We start from the raw sequence: 26633 nt of genomic DNA on the forward strand, positions 1-26633 counted from the left end.
CACTACACCAAAATCTTCTCTCAGAGTGGCAGGTTATCAAACCTGCTTGTTTATCCTGTAATTTACCCATAATTCAGATTACATTGCCTCTTGTGCTTTATTTTCTGTTTGTTGTCATTGCATGTCTTCCAGCACGCTGCTGCTCAGGCGCATCAGATCTTTTCGTTCTTCTCAGGGGGTTTCTGGAACAACTCTGTGTCATCAGCCAACTGCTCAGGAAACCATCCAGCTTGGCAGGAAGCACTGGGAAGAGCCCAGCCTAGCTGAACACTGGAGGGCACAGAATGAATCACTGTGCCATGCCTGGAGCCCGGTCTCCGAGGTGCTGCGGAGAAAGAGAAGGGAATCCATGCTCCTGCAGTCCTGCCTGGCTCCCGGAGCTGTGCAGGGATGATCAGTGCTGCCATCACCAGATGGTGCTGCTGCATTCAGCCTCGCAAGGTCATTGTGTGTACGGATGTTTCGATTCCTTGAAGAAAATACTGAACTGGGGGTGTTTTTCCACTGTGCAGATGTCTGGAGAGTAGGAAGGGTATGTTCTGACTTCGTGTCACTCCTCAGTTCTCTTTGAGAACAGGACATTTGGCCTTTGGCTGGGAGTTCAGAATAGGGGTGTGTTCAGATGCTGTTTGAGATGATCAGTTCCAGAATGTTCCAGTGTCTGAGTGGATAAACAAAATTAATTAGATTCACATCATATGCATCCACATGACTGATTTTTCCTCCAGCAGAAAACTGAGTCCCCCTCGGCCCTGGCCTGGGACGGGACGGGGTGGTGGCCATGACCTTTGGTCCATGGCAGCTGCTGGCCCGGAGCAGAGAGGCTCCTGCAGAAAGGCAGCAGCAGCCACGGAGCGGGTCCTGCAGTGCTTGGAGCAGCAGCAGCGCATGGCACAGAGTGGAGCAGGCCTGGAGTGGCCCGAAGCGGGCACAGAGTGGCAGCAGCGCACAGAGTGGAGCGGACCAGCTCCCACAGCAGCTCGGAGTGAGATGAGGGAGAGCAGACAGTGAGCAGTGAGCTCGGACGTCCCACCGTGCCCAGCCCAGCCCAGGATGCCGGAGCAGAGGGAGCGGCAGCAAGCAGGATGGGCCAGAGTGTTCCCACGCCTGGGAGTGGAACAGAGCGGAGAGGAGGAGTGCAGCCAGCAGAGCTACTGCCACTGCTCAAATTTGCAACTCAGAGAGAGAGAGAAGCCACGCTGAGCAGGTTATCTCTGGATAGGACTCCAGTGAAAACTATTGGGGTATAGAGACTGAGCTGAATCGCAGAACCTGCGACTCGGGGGAGGTGTGGATCTGACTTGGAGGGGTCCCCTGAGAGCTTGCTCGCCTGGGAGGGACCCCACATAGCAGGGAAAAGACTCAGAGCTTTAACTCCCTGTAACCCGTGGTGAGGATGATGGTGGAGTGGGTTGTCCCCCCGCAGCCCGTGAAGGATCATGGGGGGTGCAGAGACCCCCCGCACCCGCATAAAGAGAGACTTCAGCTATGGCCCTGAGAGTTCTCCTCCTGCATTGATGCAGGGGGCCAAAGGGTGGTTCAAAAGTGTATTTAACACTGTGTATTTTCTTACTTGTTAGTTTTTATCCTGTCAGCAATAAATTTGGATACTATCCTCCTGTTGAGTCTGTCTTGCCTGTGTGAACCTCTCTCAAGCTTTAGCAATTTTTGGGAGGGTTTGAATCCGGCCAGAGTAAACCCATGACACATGGTCTAGTAACCATGGCAGTAGCGGATCAGGGTTGGACTTGATGATCTCAGATGTCCCTTCCAACCTGGCTGATCCTATGATTCTATGATTTTATGATTCTTAAGCTAAGGGGAAAGGGAGGGATAAACCTTCTTAACCTAAGGGGAAGGGGAGGGAAGAACCTTCTTAACCTAAAGGGAAGGAGAGGGATAAACCTTCTTAACCTAAGGGGAAGGGAAGGGAAGAAACTTTTTAACCTAAAGGGAAGGGGAGGGATAAAACTTCTTAACCTAAGGGGAAGGGGAGGGAAGAACCTTCTTAACCTTAAGGGAAGGGGAGGGATAAACCTTCTTAACCTAAGGGGAAGGGGAGGGAAGAACCTTCTTAACCTAAGGGGAAGAAGAGAGAAGAACCTTAACCTAAGGGGAAGGGGAGGGATGAAGTGTGGGCAGGAGAAGGGAAGGGAAGGGAGGGAGCTGTCCATAGGGATGGGGAGGCCAGGAGCTGCCTGGTTTTGCTGGCTGGCTCAGTTGGGCCCAGCATCAGCTGCAGCTCCAGCTGCGCTGAGAAGCTGACTCGTCCCTTGGTCTTTCGGTGCTGTTGGAGGGACGCTGGTTGTGTCGGTGGAGAGGATTATTTTGTTACTGCCCGTCGAAAAGCGGACAAGGCTGCAGTCCGCATGGTGGAGTAGGAGGGGCAGTCATCTTCAGCCATGACTTCAAGGGCTGGAAGAGAGAGGAATGGAGCCAAGGTCAGAGCCCGGATCTGTGGGGACTTGAGGAGCCCCTCCTGAAAGGCCATCCCAGCCAGTTTTGCCATGGCCAGGAGGGAGAACAGGCCAAGAGGATGAGCGGGAAGGTGCCGGCCCTTGATGCCCCCTGTGCCCCTGAAATATGTCCCTGCTCTGCCCACAGTGCAGCTTGTCAATGCAGGGAGCAGAGCCCTGTGCAGGTGGGGCAGGGATTGCAGTTCTGTGCCCAGGGTCTGTGCTCCTCCCCGCCAGCCCCCAGTGAGAGCCCGCTGTCCTCACTCACCCTTCATGATGGGCTGCAGGTCTTTCATGTGCCAGGCGGCGACCCCTGGGAACAGAGAGCATGTCAGAGCCCCAGTGGCACAGCTCCACCCCATCAGCGCTGCCAGCCCAGCCACACGCCCTCCTGGCCACACGGCCTCCTGGCCTTCTCACATCGGGACACCCAAGGATCAGCTGGCAGAGGGCGGCAGCAGCTGCCAGGGAACTCAGAGTTTCACAGCACATCCCTGGGCCGCATCCTGCTGTTGCTGGAGCAGCCGGGGCTGGGGCTGAGCTGCAGTGGGGAGGGAGGGACCACGGGCTTGTGGCTCACCCATGAACCTGACGGCCGCCTCTCGCAGGGGCTGCTGTGGGCTCTGCAGGTAGGGCAGGGCCTGGCGCAGGTGCTCGTCCCTTAGGTTGACATCCTTGTCCATCTGGAGGGAGCAGCAGGGCACAGAGGGAAGGGTTGGCTGAGGCTCTGCCCCTTGGCAGGGCGCTGCCTGCTCCCAGCACTGGCCTCCCCTGCCTGCACAGCCCTGAGGCCCAGTGGTGCCAGGCTCTGGAGGGAGCAGAGTTGCTCGTGGGGAGCCTTGGGGCCACCCTGCCCCACAGCCCAGCTGGGCTGGGGCTCCAGCAGCCCCCTGGCTCAGGGGCACCAGAGCCTGGAGAAGAGCCCACACGGCCGAGGGATGGGAGCAGCGTGTGGGGCACAGGCTGGTGTCCCAAAACTGGGTGCAGCAGTGGGCAGGGGCACAGGGCAAACCCCACACACTGGGCATGGGGGGTGTGGGCTTGTCCAGCCTGGGGCTGGGCCTTTGGGGTGGTCCTTACCAGGCAATCGCAGAACTCAAAGTGCTGCTGTTTCCTCAACAGCTGCTCAAGATCCCTTCTCTTGAGGAAACTTGCAGCACAAAGGAGCGTTTCCCGAGAGGCCTGCAGAGCAGCAGAGACCAAGACATGGCACAGCAGCCCAGGGCACAGCACCTGCATCCCAGGGCCAAGGCCAGGAAGAGGCCGGAGCCCACCAGGCACCAGGACAAGAGGCAGCCGAACCCCCTGCCACGGGGACAGCAGAGCCCACAAGTGCTCACCTCTGCCACGCACTGGTTCTCGTCACGGCAGTGGAAGAACAGCGGCACCAGGCTCTGCTGCACAAGTGTCTTTTGTCCCTCTTCTGCCAGAAACTCCATCATTTCTCGGAAGAGACGAATGGAGAGCAGCTGCACATGGCTGTTGTCCTGAGAAAAAGACCTCAGCATTGCCTGCTCCAGGCCCACCAGGCAGAGGCCTGAAAATCCACAGGGCAAAAGGTTTCATGGCAGTATCAAAGCCTTACATCATCAAAGAGTGGACACAGTGCCTCAGCCAGCTTTGGGGCAGCGGAGCTGAACGCCTGAAGGTCTTCGTCCCGGAGCACATTGAGGAACACAGAGAGGGTCATTCCGACCAGCTCTCCATCTTGATGGTGCAGCAGCTCCAGGAGGCTTTCAGCCAGGCTGCAGATGCTTTCGGCCTGTGTGGAACACAGTGCTGTGCTGTGAAGCCCTGAACAGCTGCTCCACCAACAGCTCTCTGGTGGTACAACCCCACAAAGCTCAGAGGCCAAAGGCCTGTCCCACAGGGCCTGGTCAGTTGCACAGGGAGGCAGGAGAGCTGGGAGCAGGAGTCACAGCTCCCAAAGCCCAGCCAAGCCCAAGTGCCTGCGTTCCCCAGCCCCAGGCTGCCCGTGTGGCTTCAGCCAGGTGTCCCCTTCTCACCATTGAGGGATCCACACTGAGAACCTGGAGGCCTCTGAGTGCCAGGCGACGCCTGTCTGGGCACTGGCTCTGCAGGTTCCTTGACAGGATGGGCAGGACCCTGTCATGACACTCTCTTCCATCCAGGTAGTCCAGGAGCTGGAAGGCAGAGAGCAGTGATGGGGTTCCCGGGCAGCAGGAGCCTGGACCTGCCCAGGGATGGGCCCAGGCAGCAGCACAGGGCACAGGCACCGTCCCGGGCAGCTGTGGCTGTGAGAGGGCAGAGAGGGGGAGGCAGGTGGGCAAGGCAGCACTTGCCATCAGGCTCACCTCGACAAGGAAGGCCAGGGCAGGGAGCTCCCAGCGAGGCTGGTCCCTGCTGAGCAGTCCTAGCAGGTGGATTGTCATTTGGGAATGGAAGGGGACCAAGACACTGCGCATCTCCCTGTCAGGAGGAAAAACAGAGCCATCAAACCTGAGCTGGATGGGCAAAGCTCTCCAAGGACTGCCTTACAGAGGCCTGGATTTTTCCCACCAGCCCTGGACAGAATAGGGATGTTTTGGGAGGTGGCTCCTCTTGTGCACCCACCTCTCACAGCCTTTTCCAATCTGCTCCACCATCTCTTGCTGTCAAGGCCCTCTGGCCCACGCCCATGGGGGCTGTGTGGGATGCCCCGTGCCAAGGGGAGAGATGATGGGGGCAGTGGGGAGAAGGGTGTCTCACCTGGCCAGCAGCCCCACTGCATAGTGGTGGGTGTCACAGCACAGCAGTGTCTCCCAGCCACACTTCCCTTCAATGGCCACCATCTCATTCTCCCAGTGCAGGCGGCAGAGCAGGGCCTTCAGGGTCTGTACTGCAAACCTGTGTGCAGGGCAAAGGACAGGTCATGCTGCAAGCCCTGGCCTCGGCCCCAAGGGCATGGGAGGGATAGAGGACTGGGATGCAGCACCTGTTGGGGTTGCTGGGAAGGCCATGTTCCTCCTGGCATGCCCCCCAGAAAGTGTTGACGTCCTCTGGCATCTGCTCTGTGCTCATGAAGATTTGGAAGAGCAGAGCCACTAGAAGATGGGGGGCAAAATTGATTACAGTATCTTGGCACTCGGGCTCCTGGATGATCACCCGCAGTGCCAGGGTTGCCTGCAATAAAATGACAGAGACAGTACTCAGTGAGAGAGGTCCATGTGGTAGGGTCAGAGCATGGGAGGGAGAGGCCATGGGAGACCCAGGGGAGAGCAGCCAGCCTGGTGTCCCTGAACCTGCCCCTCAGCCACACTTGTAGCCCAATGCTTGAGGCAGGGAGATGCAGTGTTGGGGGAGGATGGAGAGTCACTGGAGAGGCGACCTGGGGAGGAGCAAAGGTCAGATCCAGAAACTCACAGCCAGGGCAAAGATGTCTGTGTCATCGCCATCACAGGTGGACATGCTGTGCACTGGCCAGTCCTCCATCGCTCGGAGCAGTGTTGGCAGCACCTTCTCCATTGTTTTTCTCGAGGAGGCAATGCTGCTCCACATCACTGCAGCAGCTCTGTGGAGTCAGAGCTCTGCGTCAGGGGGGTCACAGCCACAGCACCATGGCCTGGGAGCTGTGGGGGCCCAGGTGACAGAGCCAAAGTGCCTTCAGAGGCAGGGAGGGCACATGGCTGCAGGATCAGGGGCTGACAGGCCAGGGCTGGGAAATGGAGGGACCAGAGTTTCCTGGAACTCTCCATCTCTCTGGCAAACCAGGTGGGACAGGCTCTAGAGGGTGATGGATTGTAAGGGTTGATGATCCCTGAGCCACCAAGGCAGCTGGGCCCTGTACCTGTCACACGCTGGGGCACAGTGCAGGAGAGTCATCACAACCTCATGAGGGTTTGTGTCAGCGAGGCTGCGGATGTCAATGTGCTGCCTGACATCTGGAGACACGTGGAAGGTGAGGCACTGGTGGATGTACCTCACGATGGCTGGAACCTGGAGGGGGAATGGGGGAGAGTTGTCAGAGCTGCCAGAGCAAGCAGGGTGCCCAGCTTCCCCCCAGAAGGGCTTCCCTTCCCACCACAGAGTGCAGCCACAAAGGCTTAGAGGGCTCAGCAGACCCGGTTTGAGGGGCCACAGTACCCCTGGTGGGCAGGAGCCCTGGCCACAGGCTGCTTGCCTGCTTGCTTCTGATTGTAGACACCTTTGTCCACTAAAAAGTTCAGACTGGGAGCTGTCTTGGGTTTCTGTGGCCAGGTCTTGGTAGCAGGGTTCTACAGGGGTGATCTCTGTCAGAAGTTGCTCAAAGCTTCTCCCATGTGGCAGAGCCAATGCTGGCTGGCTCCAGGACAGAGCTGCCCCTGGCCAAGGCCAAGCCACCCAGGAATGACAATAATGCCACTGTGATCCCATATTTAAGAGGGGAAAGAAAATTCTTGTGCAGATGCAGATTGCAGACCGGGAACAATAGAGTGAGAACATGTGGACCACAACATAGAAAGCAAGGAGGAAGAGGAGGAACTCCAGGTGCCGGAGCTGAGGTTCCCCTGCAGACCGTGGTGCAGATCCTGGTGAAGCAGCTGTGCCCCTGCAGCTCATGGAGGAGCATCAGGGTGCAGAGATCCCCCTGCAGCCTGTGGAAGAGCCCCCGTGGCAGTGGGTGGATTGTCAAAGGAGGTTGTAAGCCCGTGAGAGGCCCATGGTGGAGCTGGGTGCTGGCAGGGACCTGCAGCCCACAGACAGAGTCCATGCAGGAGCAGGTTTCCCTGGCAGGACTTGTAGCCCTGTGGGGTCCCACACTGGAGCAGCTTGTTCCTGAAGGCCTGCATCCCATGGAGGCACCTGGATGAGAGGCAGCCAAGCCCCCTGCCACAGGGACACCAGAGCCCACAAGTGCTCACCTCTGCCATGCACTGGTTCTCATCATCCCAGCGGAAGAATGGGACCAGGCTCTGGTGCACATCCGTCTTTCCCTCTTCTGCTACCAACTCCATCAGCTCTCGGAAGAGACGAATGGAGAGCAGCTGCACGTGGTTGTTGTCCTGATGCAAAAGAAGACAAAAAAGACCTCAGCACTGGCTGCTCCAGGCCCAACAGGCAAAAATGGAGTTCAAAAACCCACAGGTCATGAAGATTCCTGGCAGCACCAGAGCCTTACATTGTCAAAGAGAGGTCGAAGTGCCTCAGCCAGCTTTGGGGCAGTGGAGCTGAACGCCAGAAGGTGTTCGTCCCGGAGCACATTGAGGAACACAGAGAGGGTCATTGCGACCAGCTCTCCATCTTCATGATGCAGCAGCTCCAGGAGGTTTTCAGCCAGGCTGCAGATGCTTTCGGCCTGTGTGGAACACAGTGCTGTGCTGTGAAGCCCTGAACAGCTGCCCCACCAACAGCTCTATGGCGGTGCAACCTCACAGGGTCCAGAGGCCAAAGGCCTGTCCCACAGGGCCTGGTCAGTTGCACAGGGAGGCAGGAGAGCTGGGAGCAGGAGCCACAGCTCCCAAAGCCCAGCCAAGCCCAAGTGCCTGCGTTCCCCAGCCCCAGGCTGCCAGTGTGGCTTCAGCCAGGTGTCCCCTTCTCACCATCAAGGGATCCACACTGAGAACCTGGAGGCATCTGAGTGCCAGGCGACGCCTGTCTGGGCACTGGCTCTGCAGGTTCCTTGACAGGATGGGCAGGACCCTGTCATGACACTCTCTCCCATCCAGGTAGTCCAGGAGCTGGAAGGCAGAGAGCAGTGATGGGGTGCCCGGGCAGCAGGAGCCTGGAGCTGCCCAGGGCTGGGCCCAGGCAGCAGCACAGGGCACAGGCACCGTCCCGGGCAGCTGTGGGTGTGAGAGGGCAGAGAGGGGAGGCAGGCGGGCCAGGCAGCGCTCGCCATCAGGCTCACCTCAACAAGGAAGGCCAGGGCAGGGAGCTCCCAGCGAGGCTGGTCCCTGCTGAGCAGCCCAAGCAGGTGGATTGTCATTTGGGAATGGAAGGGGACCAAGACACTGCGCATCTCCCTGTCAGGAGGAAAAACAGATCCATCGAACCTGAGCTGGGTGGGCAAAGCTCTCCAAGATTGACTCCAGAACAGAGGCCTGGATTTTTCCCACCAGCCCTGGACAAAATAGGGATGTTTTGGGAGGTGGTTCCTCCTGTGCACCTGCCTCTCACAGCCTTTTCCAATCTGCTCTGCCATCCCTTGATGTCAAGGCCCTCTGGCCCACACCCACAGGGGCTGTGTGGGATGCCCCGTGCCAAGGGGAGAGATGATGGAGGCAGTGGGGAGAAGGGTGTCTCACCTGGCCAGCAGCCCCACTGCATAGTGGTGGGTGTCACAGCACAGCAGTGTCTCCCAGCCACACTTCCCTTCAATGGCCACCATCTCATTCTCCCAGTGCAGGCGGCAGAGCAGGGCCTTCAGGGTCTGTACTGTAAACCTGTGTGCAGGGCAAAGGCCAGGTCATACTGGGAGCCCTGTCCCAAGCCCCAAGGGCATGGGAGGGATAGAGGACTGGGATGGAGCACCTGTTTGGGTTACTGGGAAGGCCATGTTCCTCCTGGCATCCCCTCCAGAAAGTGTTGACGTCCTCTGGCATCTGCTCTGTGCTCATAAAAATTTGGAAGAGCAGAGCCATGAGGAGCTGTGGGGCATAACTTATCAGGGCCTCTTGGCACTTGGGCTCCTGCATGATCAGCCACAGTGCCAGGGTTGCCTGCAAGAAAACCACACAGAGACAGCCCTCAGTGCAAGATATCCATGTGGCTGGGCCCGAGTGTGGGAGGGAGAGGCCATGGAAGACCCAGGAAGAGCAGCCAGCCTGGTGTCCCTGAACCTGCCCCTCAGATGGATTTGCAGTCCAATGCCTGAGGCAGGGAGATGCAGTGGTAGGGGACGTGACCTGGGGAGGAGCAAAGGCCAGATCCTGAAACTCACAGCCAGGGCAAAGATGTCTGTGTCGTCGCCATCAGAAGTGGACACGCTGTGCACTGGCCAGTCCTCCATTGCTGAGAGCAGTGTTGGCAGCACCTTCTCCACTGTTCTTCCCGAGGAGGCAATGCTGCTCCACATCACTGCAGCAGCTCTGTGGAGTCAGAGCTCTGCATCAGGGGGGTCACAGCCACAGCACCTTGGTCTGGGCAGCTGTGGGGGCCCAGGTGACAGAGCCAAAGTGCCTTCAGAGGCAGGGAGGGTACATGGCTGCAGGATGAGGGGCTGACAGGCCAGGGCTGGGAAATGGGAAGGACCAGAGTTTCCTGGAACTCTCCATCTCTCTGGCAGACCAGGTGGGACAGGCTCTAGAGGGTGATGGGTTGTAAGGGTTGGTGATCCCTGAGCCACCAAGGCAGCTGGGCCCTGTACCTGTCACACGCTGGGGCACAGCGCAGGAGAGTTGTCACCGCATCACAGGGGTGTGCCTCAGCGAGCCTGCGGATGTCAATGTGCTGCCTGACATCTCGAGACATGTGGAAGGTGAGGCACTGGTGGATGTACCTCACGATGGCCGGCACCTAAACAGGGAGTGGGGAAGAGTTGGAGAGTTGTCAGAGCAAGCAAGTTGCCCAGCTCCCCCCAAGAAGTGCTTCTCTTCTCACCACAGAGTGCAGCCTCAAAGGCTTAGGGGGCCCAGCAGACCCAGCTTGAGGGACCCCTGCAGCACTTGAGCCCTGGTCAAAGACTGCTTACTTGCTTCCGACTGGAGACACCTTTCTGCACTAAAAAGTCCAGATTGGGAGCATCGATGACACTCTGAGTGGGGGTGGTGTCATCGTTTCCAATGCCCTCAGTCGTGGCATCACCCTCTGCCATGAGATCAGTTGGTTTGGTTTCAGCGTTGATTGTGTCGTGGGTCAACGCAGTCTCAGGCTTTGCTGTGTCATCCATTGGTGCTGTGGCTGAGCTTGATGTGCCGTCGATCGGCATTGGCGCAACGTCAGCCTTGGCCAGGAGATCATTGTCAGTGCCTGTTCTGTCATCAGCCAAAGCAGTGTCAGGCTTTGCTGTGCTGTCCATTGGTGCACCGTCAGAGTTTGAAGTCCCATCAGTGAGCATCGGTGCCATGTCAGCCTTGGCCATGACATCAGTCGCTGCAGTGTCAGAGCCAATTGTGTCATCAGCCAAAGCGGTGTCAGGCTTTGATGTGCAATGAGTCCGTTCGATGTCATCCTTCCCAGTGAGAGCGGCCAGTGCGGTGTCAGGGTTGGCCGTGTCCTTGGTCACAGCGGTGTCAGAGGTTTCCGTGCTGTCAATAAGCGCAGTGCTGACATCAGGCTTCTCCTTGATCTCAGTTGTCCTGGTGTCAGGCTCTGCCACAACCTCAGGTGGTGTGGTCCTGGGTGTTCTGCGCCGAATTCCCATGAATTTCAGAAACCTCTGCACCAGAACAAAAGGCAGGGAAGAGAGAGAAGTTGGACGGAGTGATCCACCAGTGGTGCCAGGCTGAGCAGTGACAGCAGGCCCAGCCCAGATGGGATGGCTGCAGGTACCTGAACTGCTCTGCGGAAGCGGCCATGAGGGCGTTCCTGTTCCTCTGTCCGGTTCTGGCCTGGATCTGTCAAAGAGTGAGAGCAGGCAGAGCTGAGGGGCTGCAGGAGAGGCCAGGGAACACAGCCCAGCCCTGTGCTCCAGAGGCAGGGCCGGCCCTAGCATGCCCAGTGGATGGAGCACGGATGCTGGGCAGGTCAGCCTTGGCCCCTCTTCCTCCCTCCCTTTCTCTGAGTGTGTCCACAGGGGATGGGAAGGGGCCAAGCTGGTTGCAGCCAGCAGCCCTGTGGCCCAGTTCCAGCACTCACCCTGCTGCAGGGGTTGGAAGTGTTGCATCTCCTCAGGTTGATATGCTGAGGTAGCCCCAGAGCCTTCTCTCTTTCTCTTTGGCCTGAGCAGCCTGCACAGGCCGGAGCGTCTCCCCGCCATCCCACACGTTGACCTTGTGGGTACAAGAGACGCCTCAGAAAAGACCCTGGTCTTCAAGTCTCACAGAGTGTCTTCAAGGGCACCTTCCCCAGGGAGTGGGAATGCCCAGGAAGAACTCCGGAACACAAAGTCGAGTGGTCTGGCCTCGAGGGCACCTTCCACAGGGACTGCAGGTGACCAAGTCCCGTGGTCAGGCCTCGAGGGCACCTTCCACAGGCACTGGTGATGCCCAGAAAAGCTCCGGGTCACCAAGGCCCGTGGCCTGGCCTCGAGGGCCACGCCCACAGGGAGTGGGGATGCCTCAGAAAAGCTCTGGGTCACCAACTCCCGTGGTCTGGCCTCGAGGGATCTTGCTTTAAAATGAACTCTCGGAAATGCTTCGGATCAGCGACGAACGAGTTGGCTGCGAGGAGACTCCTCACAGCACCGCTCAGTCCCGTCCTGACCAGACGCGTGCTCCGAGCACTGTGGCGTGGCCGCGTTGCCGCCCAACACCAATATCAGGGCGTGTCACAAAGGGCCCTTGGACACACTGCCCTGTCCCATCCCATTGACAACGGCCACCTTGTCACAAAGGGCCCTGTGACACACAACCATGTGCCCCGGGGTTTCCCCCATTGTGGCCAAACTGCCCCAGGTTGGAATGAGTGCATTCCCTAAAGCGTCTGAGACAGCTGGATGTGAACTTTAGGAACGGCTGCAAAAAGCAGCAAACACTCCCCTCCTGTGCCACTGCCCTGAGTCCTGGCAGGGGTAGTGCCCGTCTCCTGCTCCAAAGACCTGCGCCCCGGGAACTTCCCTGCCACAGGGCAGCCAAAGCCAACAGGCATTCATGGCTGTGCTCTTGCAAGGGGCTGTTGGGAGGAGCTGCTGCAGCAACTGCTGGCAAGGTTTGGCATCTGTCAGAAGGCAGAAGCTGTGGCTCCTTGCTGGAACAATTTCTTCACGGAAGTGATTACCTGCAGCACAAAAACATCTTTGCTGGGAAGGCACAGAAGAATCTGGCCTTTAATAAACCTAAATTCAGGAAAGCATTACTTCCCATTACTCAACACAGGCAGTTGAAAGAAGTGGCAAACTTCCCAGTTTAACCTAATTGGGACAACTCGAGAATGTCAAAGGTTTGGAAGTTTGCTTCCCCTCTTAAACCTGCAACTCCTTTGCCTTCACATGGTCCACTGAGAGTCAATTTCAAAAACTAAACAGAAGCAAAAAACCTGGGCATGGTTTTTTGGTTTGCAAGCAGTTTTCTATTAAGGGAAAGGAATAAAATAATTCTGGTAAATGATAAAAGCTCTTTTAGGGAACAAAAGTTCCCTCAGTGTTCCAAAAGCACCCAAACAAGGGAGGATATGGCAAAAACACTAATCCTCCCTCTGGTGCAGAGAGCTGACTGGCCAGGAAAGCCTTTGAAGGGCTCTCAGCAAAGTAAAATCTGTATTGGATGATTTGGAGTTGAGAGAGCGAGTGCTCCAGCCTTTCTAAGGCCTTCCCACTCATCCTGTGGACACTCATGCGGGTGCTTTAAAGTTCAGGCTGTCTTGAAATCTTGCCTGCAGCCATGAGGGAGTCCAGGGGAAGTCTTCTAAGAACTGTGGGTTGGCCCTGGTGGTCAGGGTGGGTTCTGCCCTGGTTCACATGGACAGCTTCAAGGGACAGCTTCTTAGGTAAGAAGGAGAGAGGCTGAAAGTGCCAAGTGACAACTAGTGATGCTCTTGAGAAAGGAGACAGGGGGCTTTTATATTTGAGGGTGTCATGAAAGCAGCGGAGTGGTGAATCAAGACATGGAAGTGAGAGCAGATACACAGATGACAGAAAGAAATGTTTCTTTTGGACCAGCTCGCTGCTGTGGGATGGAGGAAGCCAAGAAGTTATGAAGATTCAAAGGAGGGATAATAAAACTCCCCAGAATGATCACAGCTCATGCTAGAATGCTTTTGAGAAGGAATGGCAATGTCCCCCAGTCATAGGTTTGCCTGTTTTAAACTAAAACAAAACAAAACAAAACAAAACAAAACAAAACAAAACAAAACAAAACAAAACAAAACAAAACAAAACAAAACAAAACAAAACAAAACAAAACAAAACAAAACAAAACAAAACAAAACAAACAACGCCTAAAAGAAAAAGCGGAAGAAAAGTGTTGAACATGTGATGGGGAGGAGGTGGCTGGAGGGATTAACACACACAGAAGAGTAGCCCATAGCCCCACATTCCAAGCTAATTGGCTCAGAAGTCTATGGGGGGAAGGTGAGTTTTTCTCCTGGGGAAACTGCAACTTTTTACTTTATTGTTGCCCGGGACTCAGGGAGGGCGTGTGTGGAGAGAAAAAAGCTCCAGGTTTTCATCTCTGTTTTCGGCCAAGTTGCTGAGTTGCCTTGGCCCCGGCTTGCCTCTCTTTCTCTCACCGCCTGCCCTGCCCACTGCCTGGTCTGCCTGGGATTTCATCGGAGAAGTCGGTGCTGACCACGGAGGAGCTCTGGAGGGAAAATGCCGCCCCTGCCCTCCTCGGTTGCCGTGTGGGCACAGCTCGTACCCACCGACCAAGGGGGGTCTCCATTCGGCCCCTCACGGCGGCCGCCACAGCCCAGCAGCGCCCCCTGCCAGTCGTGGTTAGAATTGCGCCAAAAGGCAAAAAGAACTGGATTTGGGTGGGAATTTGGGTGCAAGATTGTTTTTTGCATTTGTTCTTTTCCTGTGCTACCTATACACACGTATCCTATAATAGAGGGCTGATTTTTTTTTTTTTTATTTCTCCAAATTTCCTCGACTTCAGCCTCTTAATTTTGGATTTACAACTGCTTAGAAAGGGAGGTTTGGTCTTCGTCATAACTCGCCCTACTCAGCAAACACTTCTGTCTCATTAAACTGAGACATAATTGGCACCCAACGTGAGACCCCAAGAGAGGAAAGGTGGAAAAGGAATAACTGCCTTTAGGTGATTTACACGTGTATTGAACCCGTAGGCACCATGATGCTTGGGGTTGTTGCTTTCCTCTGGCACATAACCATGCCAAGAGGCCTGTCCCATCTGTCAGTTTGTTTCAGCTCAGATATTAAGACCCCTCTTGCGATAAGTACCTTCGTGTTTGTGCACTGTTTTTATGACACAGCGAACTCAGCACCTGTGAGTCTCATTTGGAATATGTCCTCAGGGCTGCACTCCTGCTCTAGCCTAAACTGCTTCCTTTGGGGATGGACTTTTGGGATAGTTGCCATGGAGGCAGAAGCAGCAAGGCAGTTGAATTCATTATCTGGCCTCTCAGAGAATCCTTCTGCTGTGGGACTGTTGAAGGTTGAGGAACAACAGGTGCCAGTTGCCACCAAATAGTGTATCCTACCACCGAGACTGTGTTGCTCTGCGGGGACACCCGCTAAGCACGGGCACCGACCAGCTGCTGCAGATGCTGACAGCCCTGGCCTGTCTGTGGGTAAGCAGAGTTTATTGATAGGAAGCAACTGAGCGAAGAAACTTTTTAATATGCCTTTATTGTCACTTTAATTCCCCTTTCATTCTTGAATCTTGTCATAGTGTTTCCCTTTAATTTCCCTTCTGACTAACTAATATGGTGTTAATAGTTCTCCATAATCTTGTGTTAAGATCCCTTGTTTGGTATCCCTTGAACCCCCTTTTCACTAGTTCATAGTGTATTAAATGCTGTTTGTAGTATTTGTTTTTAAGGGCAGACAATCAGATAGTTACTTTGTATCGTTTTTAGTTCTTGATTGACTTTGCAAAGTTTATTCTTCTTCTTCTTCTCAGTGTACTAAAAGATATTTTGTGTGATTGACTATTTGTGGTACTTGTCTTTATTCTGGAGATGTATCCAAAGGAACTGTTCAGAGGAGAGGGGAGGGGAGGGGAGGGGAGGGGAGGGGAAAGGAGGGGAGGGGAGGGGAGGGGAGGGGAGGGGAGGGGAGGGGAGGGGAGGGGAGGTTTGGGAAGGTTTGGGAAAAGGAAGGGGAAGGCGTTTGGGAAGGGGAAGGGGAAGAGGTTTGGGAAGGGGAAGGGGAAGGGGCAGGGGCAGGGAAAGGGGCAGGGGCAGGGGAAGGGGAAGGGGAAGTGGAAGGGGAAGGAGAAGGGGAAGGGGAAGGGAAAGTGGAAGGGGAAGGGGAAGGGGCAGGGGCAGGGGAAGGGAAAGGGGGAAGGGGAAGGGCAAGGGGAGGGGGAGGGGGAGGGGAGGGGAAAGGGTTTGGGGAAGGGTTTGGGGAAAGGGGAAGGGGAAGGGTTTGGGGAAGGGTTTGGGGAAGGGGAAGGGTTTGGGGAAGGGTTTGGGGAAGGATTTGGGGAAGGGTTTGGGGAAGGGGAAGGGTTTGGGGAAGGGGAAGAGTTTGGGCGAGGGTTTGTGGAAGGGTTTGGGGAAGGGGAAGGGTTTGGGGAAGGGTTTGGGGAAGGGTAAGGGTTTGGGGAAGGGTAAGGGTTTGGGGAAGGGTTTGGGGAAGGGTTTGGGGAAGGGAAAGGGTTTGGGGAAGGGTTTGGGGAAGGGGAAGGGTTTGGGGAAGGGTTTGGGGAAGGGGAAGGGTTTGGGGAAGGGGAAGGGTTTGGGGAAGGGTTTGGGGAAGGGGAAGGGTTTGGGGAAGGATTTGGGGAAGGGTTTGGGGAAGGATTTGGGGAAGGGTTTGGGGAAGGGTTTGGGGAAGGGGAAGGTTTTGGGGAAGGGTTTAGGGAAGGGTTTGGGGAAGGGGAAGGGTTTGGGGAAGGGTTTGGGGAAGGGTTTGGGGAAGGGAAAGGGTTTGGGGAAGGGTTTGGGGAAGGGGAAGGGTTTGGGGAAGGGTTTGGGGAAGGGTTTGGGGAAGGGGAAGGGTTTGGGGAAGGGGAAGGGTTTGGGGAAGGGTTTGGGGAAGGGGAAGGGTTTGGGGAAGGATTTGGGGAAGGGTTTGGGGAAGGATTTGGGGAAGGGTTTGGGGAAGGGTTTGGGGAAGGGGAAGGTTTTGGGGAAGGGTTTGGGGAAGGGTTTGGGGAAGGGTTTGGGGAAGGGGAAGGGTTTGGGGAAGGGGAAGGGTTTGGGGAAGGGAAAAGGTTTGGGGAAGGGGAAGGGTTTGGGGAAGGGGAAGGGTTTGGGGAAGGGGAAGGGTTTGGGGAAGGGGAAGGGTTTGGGGAAGGGTTTGGGGAAGAGTTTGGGGAAGGGGAAGGGTTTGGGGAAGGGATAAGGTTTGGGGAAGGGGAAGGGTTTGGGGAAGGGAAAAGGTTTGGGGAAGGGGAAGGGTTTGGGGAAGGGGAAGGGTTTGGGGAAGGGTTTGGGGAAGGGTTTGGGGAAGGGTTTGGGGAAGGGTTTGGGGAAGAGTTTGGGGAAGGGGAAGGGTTTGGGGAAGGGAAGGGAAGGAGCTGTCCATAAGGATGTGGAGGCCAGGAGCTGCCTGGTTTTGCTGGCTGGCTCAGTTGGGCCCAGCATCAGCTGCAGCTCCAGCTGCGCTGAGAAGCTGACTCGTCCCTTGGTCTTTCGGTGCTGTTGGAGGGACGCTGGTTGTGTCGGTGGAGAGGATTATTTTGTTACTGCCCGTCGAAAAGCGGACAAGGCTGCAGTCCGCATGGTGGAGTAGGAGGGGCAGTCATCTTCAGCCATGACTTCAAGGGCTGGAAGAGAGAGGAATGGAGCCAAGGTCAGAACCTGGATCTGCAGGGACTCGAGGAGCCCCTCCTGAAAGGCCATCCCAGCCAGTTTTGCCATGGCCAGGAGGGAGAAGGGGCCAAGAGGATGAGGGGGAAGGTGCTGGCCCTTGATGCCCCCTGTGCCCCTGAAATATGTCCCTGCTCTGCCCACAGTGCAGCTTGTCTGTGCAGGGAGCAGAGCCCTGTGCAGGTGGGGCAGGGATTGCAGTTCTGTGCCCAGGGTCTGTGCTCCTCCCCGCCAGCCCCCAGTGAGAGCCCACTGTCCTCACTCACCCTTCATGATGGGCTGCAGGTCTTTCATGTGCCAGGCGGCGACCCCTGGGAACAGAGAGCATGTCAGGGCCCCAGCGGCACAGCTCCCCCCCATCAGCGCTGCCAGCCCAGCCACACGGCCTCCTGGCCACACGGCCTCCTGGCCTTCTCACATCGGGACACCCAAGGATCAGCTGGCAGAGGGTGGCAGCAGCCACCAGGGCGCTTGGAGTTTCACAGCATATCCCTGGGCCACATCCTGCTACCGCTGGAGCAGCCGGGGCTGGGGCTGAGCTGCAGTGGGGAGGGAGGGACCGCGGGCTTGTGGCTCACCCATGAACCTGACGGCCGCCTCTCGCAGGGGCTGCTGTGGGCTCTGCAGGTAGGGCAGGGCCTGGCGCAGGTGCTCGTCCCTTCGGCTGACATCCTTGTCCATCTGGAGAGAGCAGCAGGGCACAGAGGGAAGGGCTGGCTGAGGCTCTGCCCCTTGGCAGGGCGCTGCCTGCTCCCAGCACTGGCCTCCCCTGCCTGCACAGCCCTGAGGCCCAGTGGTGCCGGGCTCTGGAGGGAGCAGAGTTGCTCGTGGGGAGCCTTGGGGCCACCCTGCCCCACAGCCCAGCTGGGCTGGGGCTCCAGCAGCCCCCTGGTTCAGGGGCACCAGAGCCTGGAGAAGAGCCCACACGGCCGAGGGAAGGGAGCAGCGTGTGGGGCACAGGCTGGTGTCCCACAGCTGGCTGCAGCAGTGGGCAGGGGCACAGGGCCAGCCCCACACACTGGGCATGGGGGGTGTGGGCTTGTCCAGCCTGGGGCTGGGCCTTTGGGGTGGTCCTTACCAGGCAATCGCAGAACTCAAAGTGCTGCTGTTTCCTCAGCAGCTGCTCAAGATCCCTTCTCTTGAGGAAACTTGCAGCACAAAGGAGTGTTTCCCGAGAGGCCTGCAGAGCAGCAGAGACCAAGACATGGCACCACAGCACCTGCATCCCAAGGCCAAGGCCAGGAAGAGGCCAGAGCCCACCAGGCACCAGGACAAGAGGCAGCCGAACCCCCTGCCACGGGGACAGCAGAGCCCACAAGTGCTCACCTCTGCCACGCACTGGTTCTCGTCACGGCAGTGGAAGAACAGCGGCACCAGGCTCTCCTGCACAAGTGTCTTTCGTCCCTCTTCTGCCAGAAACTCCATCATTTCTCGGAAGAGACGAATGGAGAGCAGCTGCACATGGCTGTTGTCCTGGTGTAGAGAAGAGAAAAAGACCTCAGCATTGGCTGCTCCAGGCCCACCAGGCAGAGGCCTGAAAATCCACAGGGCAAAAGGTTTCATGGCAGTATCAAAGCCTTACATTGTCAAAGAGTGGACACAGTGCCTCAGCCAGCTTTGGGGCAGCGGAGCTGAACGCCTGAAGGTCTTCGTCCCGGAGCACATTGAGGAACACAGAGAGGGTCATTGCGACCAGCTCTCCATCTTCATGATGCAGCAGCTCCAGGAGGTTTCCAGCCAGGCTGCAGATGCTTTCGGCCTGTGTGGAACACAGTGCTGTGCTGTGAAGCTGCCCCACCAACAGCTCTCTGGTGGTGCAACCTCACAGGGCCCAGAGGCCAAAGGCCTGTCCCACAGGGCCTGGTCAGCTGCACAGGGAGGCAGGAGAGCTGGGAGCAGCAGCCACAGCTCCCAAAGCCCAGCCAAGCCCAAGTGCCTGCGTTCCCCAGCCCCAGGCTGCCAGTGTGGCTTCAGCCAGGTGTCCCCTTCTCACCATTGAGGGATCCACACTGAGAACCTGGAGGCCTCTGAGTGCCAGGCGACGCCTGTCTGGGCACTGGCTCTGCAGGTTCCTTGACAGGATGGGCAGGACCCTGTCATGACACTCTCTCCCATCCAGGTAGTCCAGGAGCTGGAAGGCAGAGAGCAGTGATGGGGTGCCTGGGTGGCAGGAGCCTGGTGCTGCCCAGGGCTGGGCCCAGGCAGCAGCACAGGGCACAGGCACCGTCCCGGGCAGCTGCGGCTGTGAGAGGGTAGAGAGGGGGAGGCAGGTGGGCAAGGCAGTGCTCGCCATCAGGCTCACCTCAACAAGGAAGGCCAGGGCAGGGAGCTCCCAGTGAGGCTGGTCCCTGCTGAGCAGCCCTAGCAGGTGGATTGTCATTTGGGAATGGAAGGGGACCAAGACACTGCGCATCTCCCTGTCAGGAGGAAAAACAGAGCCATTGAGCCTGAGCTGGGTGGGCAAAGCTGTCCAAGGACTGTCTTACAGAGGCCTAGATTTTTCCCACCAGCCCTGGACAGAACAGGGATGCTTTGGGAGGTGCCTCCTCTTGTGCACCCGCCTCTCACAGCCTTTTCCAATCTGCTCCACCATCTCTTGATGTCAAGGTCCTCTGGCCCATGCCCATGGGAACTGTGTGGGATGCCCCGTGCCAAAGGAAGAGATGATGGAGGCAGTGGGGAGAAGGGTGTCTCACCTGGCCAGCAGCCCCACTGCATAGTGGTGGGTGTCACAGCACAGCAGTGTCTCCCAGCCACACTTCCCTTCAATGGCCACCATCTCATTCTCCCAGTGCAGGCGGCAGAGCAGGGCCTTCAGGGTCTGTACTGCAAACCTGTGTGCAGGGCAAAGGCCAGGTCATGCTGCAAGCCCTGGCCTCGGCCCCAAGGGCATGGGAGGGATAGAGGACTGGGATGCAGCACCTGTTGGGGTTGCTGGGAAGGCCATGTTCCTCCTGGCATGCCCCCCAGAAAGTGTTGACGTCCTCTGGCATCTGCTCTGTGCTCATGAAGATTTGGAAGAGCAGAGCCACTAGAAGATGGGGGGCAAAATTGATTACAGTATCTTGGCACTCGGGCTCCTGGATGATCACCCGCAGTGCCAGGGTTGCCTGCAATAAAATGACAGAGACAGTACTCAGTGAGAGAGGTCCATGTGGTAGGGTCAGAGCATGGGAGGGAGAGGCCATGGGAGACCCAGGGGAGAGCAGCCAGCCTGGTGTCCCTGAACCTGCCCCTCAGCCACACTTGTAGCCCAATGCTTGAGGCAGGGAGATGCAGTGTTGGGGGAGGATGGAGAGTCACTGGAGAGGCGACCTGGGGAGGAGCAAAGGTCAGATCCAGAAACTCACAGCCAGGGCAAAGATGTCTGTGTCATCGCCATCACAGGTGGACATGCTGTGCACTGGCCAGTCCTCCATCGCTCGGAGCAGTGTTGGCAGCACCTTCTCCATTGTTTTTCTCGAGGAGGCAATGCTGCTCCACATCACTGCAGCAGCTCTGTGGAGTCAGAGCTCTGCGTCAGGGGGGTCACAGCCACAGCACCATGGCCTGGGAGCTGTGGGGGCCCAGGTGACTGAGCCAAAGTGCCTTCAGAGGCAGGGAGGGCACATGGCTGCAGGATCAGGGGCTGACAGGCCAGGGCTGGGAAATGGAGGGACCAGAGTTTCCTGGAACTCTCCATCTCTCTGGCAAACCAGGTGGGACAGGCTCTAGAGGGTGATGGATTGTAAGGGTTGATGATCCCTGAGCCACCAAGGCAGCTGGGCCCTGTACCTGTCACACGCTGGGGCACAGTGCAGGAGAGTCATCACAACCTCATGAGGGTTTGTGTCAGCGAGGCTGCGGATGTCAATGTGCTGCCTGACATCTGGAGACACGTGGAAGGTGAGGCACTGGTGGATGTACCTCACGATGGCTGGAACCTGGAAGGGGAATGGGGGAGAGTTGGAGACCTGCCACAGTGAGCAGGGTGCCCAGCTTCCCCCCAGAAGGGCTTCCCTTCCCACCACAGAGTGCAGCCACAAAGGCTTAGAGGGCTCAGCAGACCCGGTTTGAGGGGCCACAAGACCCCTGGTGGGCAGGAGCCCTGGCCACAGGCTGCTTGCCTGCTTGCTTCTGATTGTAGACACCTTTGTCCACTAAAAAGTTCAGACTGGGAGCTGTCTTGGGTTTCTGTGGCCAGGTCTTGGTAGCAGGGTTCTACAGGGGTGACCTCTGTCAGAAGTTGCTCAAAGCTTCTCCCATGTGGCAGAGTCAATGCTGGCTGGCTCCAGGACAGAGCTGCCCCTGGCCAAGGCCAAGCCACCCAGGAATGACAATAATGCCACTGTGATCCCATATTTAAGAGGGGAAAGAAAATTCTTGTGCAGATGCAGATTGCAGACCGGGAAGAATAGAGTGAGAACATGTGGACCACAACATAGAAAGCAAGGAGGAAGAGGAGGAACTCCAGGTGCCGGAGCTGAGGTTCCCCTGCAGCCCGTGGTGCAGATCCTGGTGAAGCAGCTGTGCCCCTGCAGCTCATGGAGGAGCACCAGGGTGCAGAGATCCCCCTGCAGCCTGTGGAAGAGCCCCCGAGGCAGTGGGTGGATTGTCAAAGGAGGTTGTAAGCCCGTGAGAGGCCCATGGTGGAGCTGGGTGCTGGCAGGGACCTGCAGCCCACAGACAGAGTCCATGCAGGAGCAGGTTTCCCTGGCAGGACTTGTAGCCCTGTGGGGTCCCACACTGGAGCAGCTTGTTCCTGAAGGCCTGCATCCCATGGAGGCACCTGGATGAGAGGCAGCCAAGCCCCCTGCCACAGGGACACCAGAGCCCACAAGTGCTCACCTCTGCCATGCACTGGTTCTCATCATCCCAGCGGAAGAATGGGACCAGGCTCTGGTGCACATCTGTCTTTCCCTCTTCTGCTACCAACTCCATCAGCTCTCGGAAGAGACGAATGGAGAGCAGCTGCACGTGGTTGTTGTCCTGATGCAAAAGAAGACAAAAAAGACCTCAGCACTGGCTGCTCCAGGCCAACCAGGCAAAAATGGAGTTCAAAAACCCCCAGGCCATGAAGATTCCTGGCAGCACCAGAGCCTTACATTGTCAAAGAGAGGCCGAAGTGCCTCAGCCAGCTTTGGGGCAGTGGAGCTGAACGCCTGAAGGTCTTCGTCCCGGAGCACATTGAGGAACACAGAGAGGGTCATTGCGACCAGCTCTCCATCTTGATGGTGCAGCAGATCCAGGAGGCTTTCAGCCAGGCTGCAGATGCTTTCGGCCTGTGTGGAACACAGTGCTGTGCTGTGAAGCCCTGAACAGCTGCCCCACCAACAGCTCTATGGCGGTGCAACCTCACAGGGTCCAGAGGCCAAAAGCCTGTCCCACAGGGCCTGGTCAGTTGCACAGGGAGGCAGGAGAGCTGGGAGCAGGAGCCACAGCTCCCAAAGCCCAGCCAAGCCCAAGTGCCTGCGTTCCCCAGCCCCAGGCTGCCCGTGTGGCTTCAGCCAGGTGTCCCCTTCTCACCATTGAGGGATCCACACTGAGAACCTGGAGGCCTCTGAGTGCCAGGCGACGCCTGTCTGGGCACTGGCTCTGCAGGTTCCTTGACAGGATGGGCAGGACCCTGTCATGACACTCTCTTCCATCCAGGTAGTCCAGGAGCTGGAAGGCAGAGAGCAGTGATGGGGTGCCCGGGCAGCAGGAGCCTGGAGCTGCCCAGGGCTGGGCCCAGGCAGCAGCACAGGGCACAGGCACCGTCCCGGGCAGCTGTGGGTGTGAGAGGGCAGAGAGGGGGAGGCAGGCGGGCCAGGCAGCGCTCGCCATCAGGCTCACCTCGACAAGGAAGGCCAGGGCAGGGAGCTCCCAGCGAGTTTGGTCCCTGCTGAGCAGCCCAAGCAGGTGGATTGCCATCTGGGAATGGAAGGGGACCAAGACGCTGCGCATCTCCCTGTCAGGAGGAAAAACAGAGCCATCGAACCTGAGCTGGGTGGGCAAAGCTCTCCAAGGATTGACTCCAGAACAGAGGCCTGGATTTTTCCCACCAGCCCTGGACAAAATAGGGATGTTTTGGGAGGTGGTTCCTCCTGTGCACCTGCCTCTCACTGCCTTTTCCAATCTGCTCTGCCATCCCTTGATGTCAAGGCCCTCTGGCCCACACCCACAGGGGCTGTGTGGGATGCCCCGTGCCAAGGGGAGAGATGACAGAGGCAGTGGGGAGAAGGGTGTCTCACCTGGCCAGCAGCCCCACTGCATAGTGGTGGGTGTCACAGCACAGCAGTGTCTCCCAGCCACACTTCCCTTCAATGGCCACCATCTCATTCTCCCAGTGCAGGCGGCAGAGCAGGGCCTTCAGGGTCTGTACTGCAAACCTGTGTGCAGAGCAAAGGCCAGGTCATACTGGGAGCCCTGGCCCCAGCCCCAAGGGCATGGGAGGGATAGAGGACTGGGATGGAGCACCTGTTGGGGTTACTGGGAAGGCCATGTTCCTCCTGGCATCCCCTCCAGAAAGTGTTGACGTCCTCTGGCATCTGCTCTGTGCTCATGAAGATTTGGAAGAGCAGAGCCATGAGGAGCTGTGGGGCATAACTTATCAGGGCCTCTTGGCACTTGGGCTCCTGCATGATCAGCCACAGTGCCAGGGTTGGCTGTAATAAAACCACACAGAGACAGCGCTCAGTGCAAGATATCCATGTGACAGGGCCCGAGTGTGGGAGGGAGAGGCCATGGGAGACCCAGGAAGAGCAGCCAGCCTGGTGTCCCTGAACCTGCCCCTCAGATGGATTTGCAGTCCAATGCCTGAGGCAGGGAGATGCAGTGGTAGGGGACGTGACCTGGGGAGGAGCAAAGGCCAGATCCAGAAACTCACAGCCAGGGCAAAGATGTCTGTGTCGTCGCCATCAGAAGTGGACACGCTGTGCACTGGCCAGTCCTCCATTGCTCGAAGCAGTGTTGGCAGCACCTTCTCCACTGTTGTTCCCGAGGAGGCAATGCTTCTCCACATCACTGCAGCAGCTCTGTGGAGTCAGAGCTCTGCGTCAGGGGTGTCTCAGCCACAGCACCTTGGCCTGGGCAGCTGTGGGGGCCCAGGTGACAGAGCCAAAGTGCCTTCAGAGGCAGGGAGGGCACATGGCTGCAGGATCAGGGGCTGACAGGCCAGGGCTGGGAAATGGAGGGACCAGGGTTTCCTGGAACTCTCCATCTCTCTGGCAGACCAGGTGGGACAGGCTCTAGAGGGTGATGGGTTGTAAGGGTTGGTGATCCCTGAGCCACCAAGGCAGTTGGGCCCTGTACCTGTCACACGCTGGGGCACAGCGCAGGAGAGTTGTCACCGCATCACAGGGGTGTGCCTCAGCGAGCCTGCGGATGTCAATGTGCTGCCTGACATCTCGAGACATGTGGAAGGTGAGGTACTGGTGGATGTACCTCACGATGGCCGGCACCTAAACAGGGAGTGGGGAAGAGTTGGAGAGTTGTCAGAGCAAGCAAGTTGCCCAGCTCCCCCCAAGAAGTGCTTCTCTTCTCACCACAGAGTGCAGCCTCAAAGGCTTAGGGGGCCCAGCAGACCCAGCTTGAGGGACCCCTGCAGCACTTGAGCCCTGGCCACAGGCTGCTTACTTGCTTCCGACTGGAGACACCTTTCTCCACTAAAAAGTCCAGATTGGGAGCATCGATGACACTCTGAGTGGGGGTGGTGTCATCGTTTCCAATGCCCTCAGTCGTGGCATCACCCTCTGCCATGAGATCAGTTGGTTCAGTTTCAGCGTTGATTGTGTCGTGGGTCAACGCAGTCTCAGGCTTTGCTGTGTCATCCATTGGTGCTGTGGCTGAGCTTGATGTGCCGTTGATTGGCATTGGCGCAACGTCAGCCTTGGCCAGGAGATCATTGTCAGTGCCTGTTCTGTCATCAGCCAAAGCGGTGTCAGGCTTTGCTGTGCTGTCCATTCGTGCCCCGTCAGAGTTTGATGTCCCATCAGTGAGCATCGGCGCCATGTCAGCCTTGGCCATGACATCGGTCGCTGCAGTGTCAGAGCCGATTGTGTCATCAGCCAAAGCGGTGTCAGGCTTTGTTGTGCAATGAGTCCGTTCAATGTCATCCTTCCCAGTGAGAGCAGCCAGTGCGGTGTCAGGGTCGGCCGTGTCCTTGGTCACAGCGGTGTCAGAGGTTTCCGTGCTGTCAATCGGTGCAGTGCTGACATCAGGCTTCTCCTCAATCTCAGTTGTCCTGGTGTCAGGCTCTGCCACAACCTCAGGTGGTGTGGTCCTGGGTGTTCTGCGCCGAATTCCCATGAATTTCAGAAACCTCTGCACCAGAACAAAAGGCAGGGAAGAGAGAGAAGTTGGACGGAGTGATCCACCAGCGGTGCCAGGCTGAGCAGTGACAGCAGGCCCAGCCCAGATGGGATGGTTGCAGGTACCTGAACTGCTCTGCGGAAGCGGCCACGGGGGCGGGCCTGCTCCTCTGTCCGGTTCTGGCCTGGATCTGTCAAAGAGCGAGAGCAGGAAGAGCTGAGGGGCTGCAGGAGAGGCCAGGGAACACAGCCCAGCCCTGTGCTCCAGAGGCAGGGCTGGCCCTGGCATGCCCAGTGGATGGAGCACGGATGCTGGGCAGGTCAGCCTTGGCCCCTCTTCCTCCCTCCCTTTCTCTGAGTGTGTCCACAGGGGATGGGAAGGGGCCAAGCTGGTTGCAGCCAGCAGCCCTGTGGCCCAGTTCCAGCACTCACCCTGCTGCAGGGGTTGGAAGTGTTGCATCTCCTCAGGTTGATGTGCTGAGGTAGCCCCAGAGCCTTCTCTCTTTCTCTTTGGCCTGAGCAGCCTGCACAGGCCGGAGCGTCTCCCCGCCATCCCACACGTTGACCTTGTGGGTACAAGAGACGCCTCGGAAAAGACCCTGGTCTTCAAGTCTCACAGAGTGTCTTCAAGGGCACCTTCCCCAGGGAGTGGGAATGCCCAGGAAGAACTCCGGAACACAAAGTCGAGTGGTCTGGCCTCGAGGGCACCTTCCACAGGGACTGCAGGTGACCAAGTCCCGTGGTCTGGCCTCGAGGGCACCTTCCACAGGCACTGGTGATGCCCAGAAAAGCTCCGGGTCACCAAGGCCCGTGGCCTGGTCTCGAGGGCCACGCCCACAGGGAGCGGGGATGCCTCAGAAAAGCTCTGGGTCACCAACTCCCGTGGTCTGGCCTCGAGGGATCTTGCTTTAAAAAGAACTCTCGGAAATGCTTCGGATCAGTGACGAACGAGTTGACTGCGAGGAGACTCCTCACAGCACGGCTCAGTCCCGTCCTGACCAGACGCGTGCTCCGAGCACTGTGGCGCGGCCGCGTTGCCGCCCAACACCTATATCAGGGCGTGTCACAAAGGGCCCTGTGACACACAGACACATGCCCTGGGGCTTCCCCCATTGTGGCCAACCTGCCCCAGGTTGGAATGAGTGCATTCCCTAAAGCGTCTGAGACAGCTGGATGTGAACTTTAGGAACGGCTGCAAAAAGCAGCAAACACTCCCCTCCTGTGCCACTGTTTCAAGTCCTGGCAGGGGTAGTGCCTGTCTCCTGCCTCAAACACCTGTGCCCCTGGGGAACTTCCCTGTCACAGGGCAGCCAAAGCCAACAGGCATTCATGGCTGTGCTCTTGCAAGGGGCTGTTGGGAGGAGCTGCTGCAGCAACTGCTGGCAAGGTTTGGCATCTGTCAGAAGGCAGAAGCTGTGGCTCCTTGCTGGAACGATTTCTTCACGGAAGTGAT

The 26633-nt window shown here is 57.7% G+C and overlaps 1 protein-coding gene and 1 long non-coding RNA gene across 2 annotated transcripts; both read right to left on the reverse strand.

The window, feature by feature from the left end:
* Positions 1 to 2362: 2362 nt before the first annotated feature.
* On the reverse strand, positions 2363 to 3117 carry LOC127461833 (uncharacterized). The gene is made up of 3 exons (XR_007900211.1): positions 3037 to 3117; positions 2725 to 2769; positions 2363 to 2415 (listed from the first exon to the last, which is right to left on the reverse strand). It is a non-coding gene; the product is annotated as an uncharacterized LOC127461833 (long non-coding RNA).
* LOC127461793 (uncharacterized) lies at positions 3118 to 26215 on the reverse strand. Its single transcript, XM_051769844.1, has 29 exons — positions 25613 to 26215; positions 25307 to 25371; positions 24507 to 25193; positions 24183 to 24331; positions 23758 to 23905; positions 23349 to 23536; positions 23123 to 23260; positions 22725 to 22839; positions 22416 to 22553; positions 21995 to 22171; positions 21738 to 21878; positions 20685 to 20833; positions 20261 to 20408; positions 19833 to 20020; positions 19607 to 19744; positions 19213 to 19327; positions 18904 to 19041; positions 7555 to 7731; positions 7298 to 7438; positions 6244 to 6392; positions 5820 to 5967; positions 5392 to 5579; positions 5166 to 5303; positions 4772 to 4886; positions 4463 to 4600; positions 4042 to 4218; positions 3797 to 3943; positions 3537 to 3638; positions 3118 to 3264 (listed from the first exon to the last, which is right to left on the reverse strand). The coding sequence occupies exons 1-29, from the start codon at positions 25731 to 25733 to the stop codon at positions 3118 to 3120; spliced, it is 4710 nt and encodes a 1569-aa protein (XP_051625804.1). The 5' UTR covers positions 25734 to 26215.
* Between the last annotated feature and the right edge of the window lie 418 nt (positions 26216 to 26633).

This window comes from Manacus candei, unplaced genomic scaffold (assembly GCF_025592945.1).
Source record: "Manacus candei isolate 608988 ecotype Guabito, Panama unplaced genomic scaffold, ASM2559294v1 h1tg000113l, whole genome shotgun sequence".
NCBI classification, from domain to species: Eukaryota; Metazoa; Chordata; class Aves; order Passeriformes; family Pipridae; genus Manacus; species Manacus candei.

Bases quoted from the DNA above. Each gene is read 5' to 3' on its own strand.
- LOC127461793 (XM_051769844.1), bottom strand. From the start codon at position 25,733: ATGGCGGGGAGACGCTCCGGCCTGTGCAGGCTGCTCAGGCCAAAGAGA. The intron at 20,409-20,684 runs GTACAGGGCCCA...CTGACTCCACAG, and splicing joins TGTGCCCCAGCGTGTGACAG to AGCTGCTGCAGTGATGTGGA. The intron at 5,580-5,819 runs GTGAGTTTCTGG...ATTTTATTGCAG, and splicing joins CAGACATCTTTGCCCTGGCT to GCAACCCTGGCACTGCGGGT.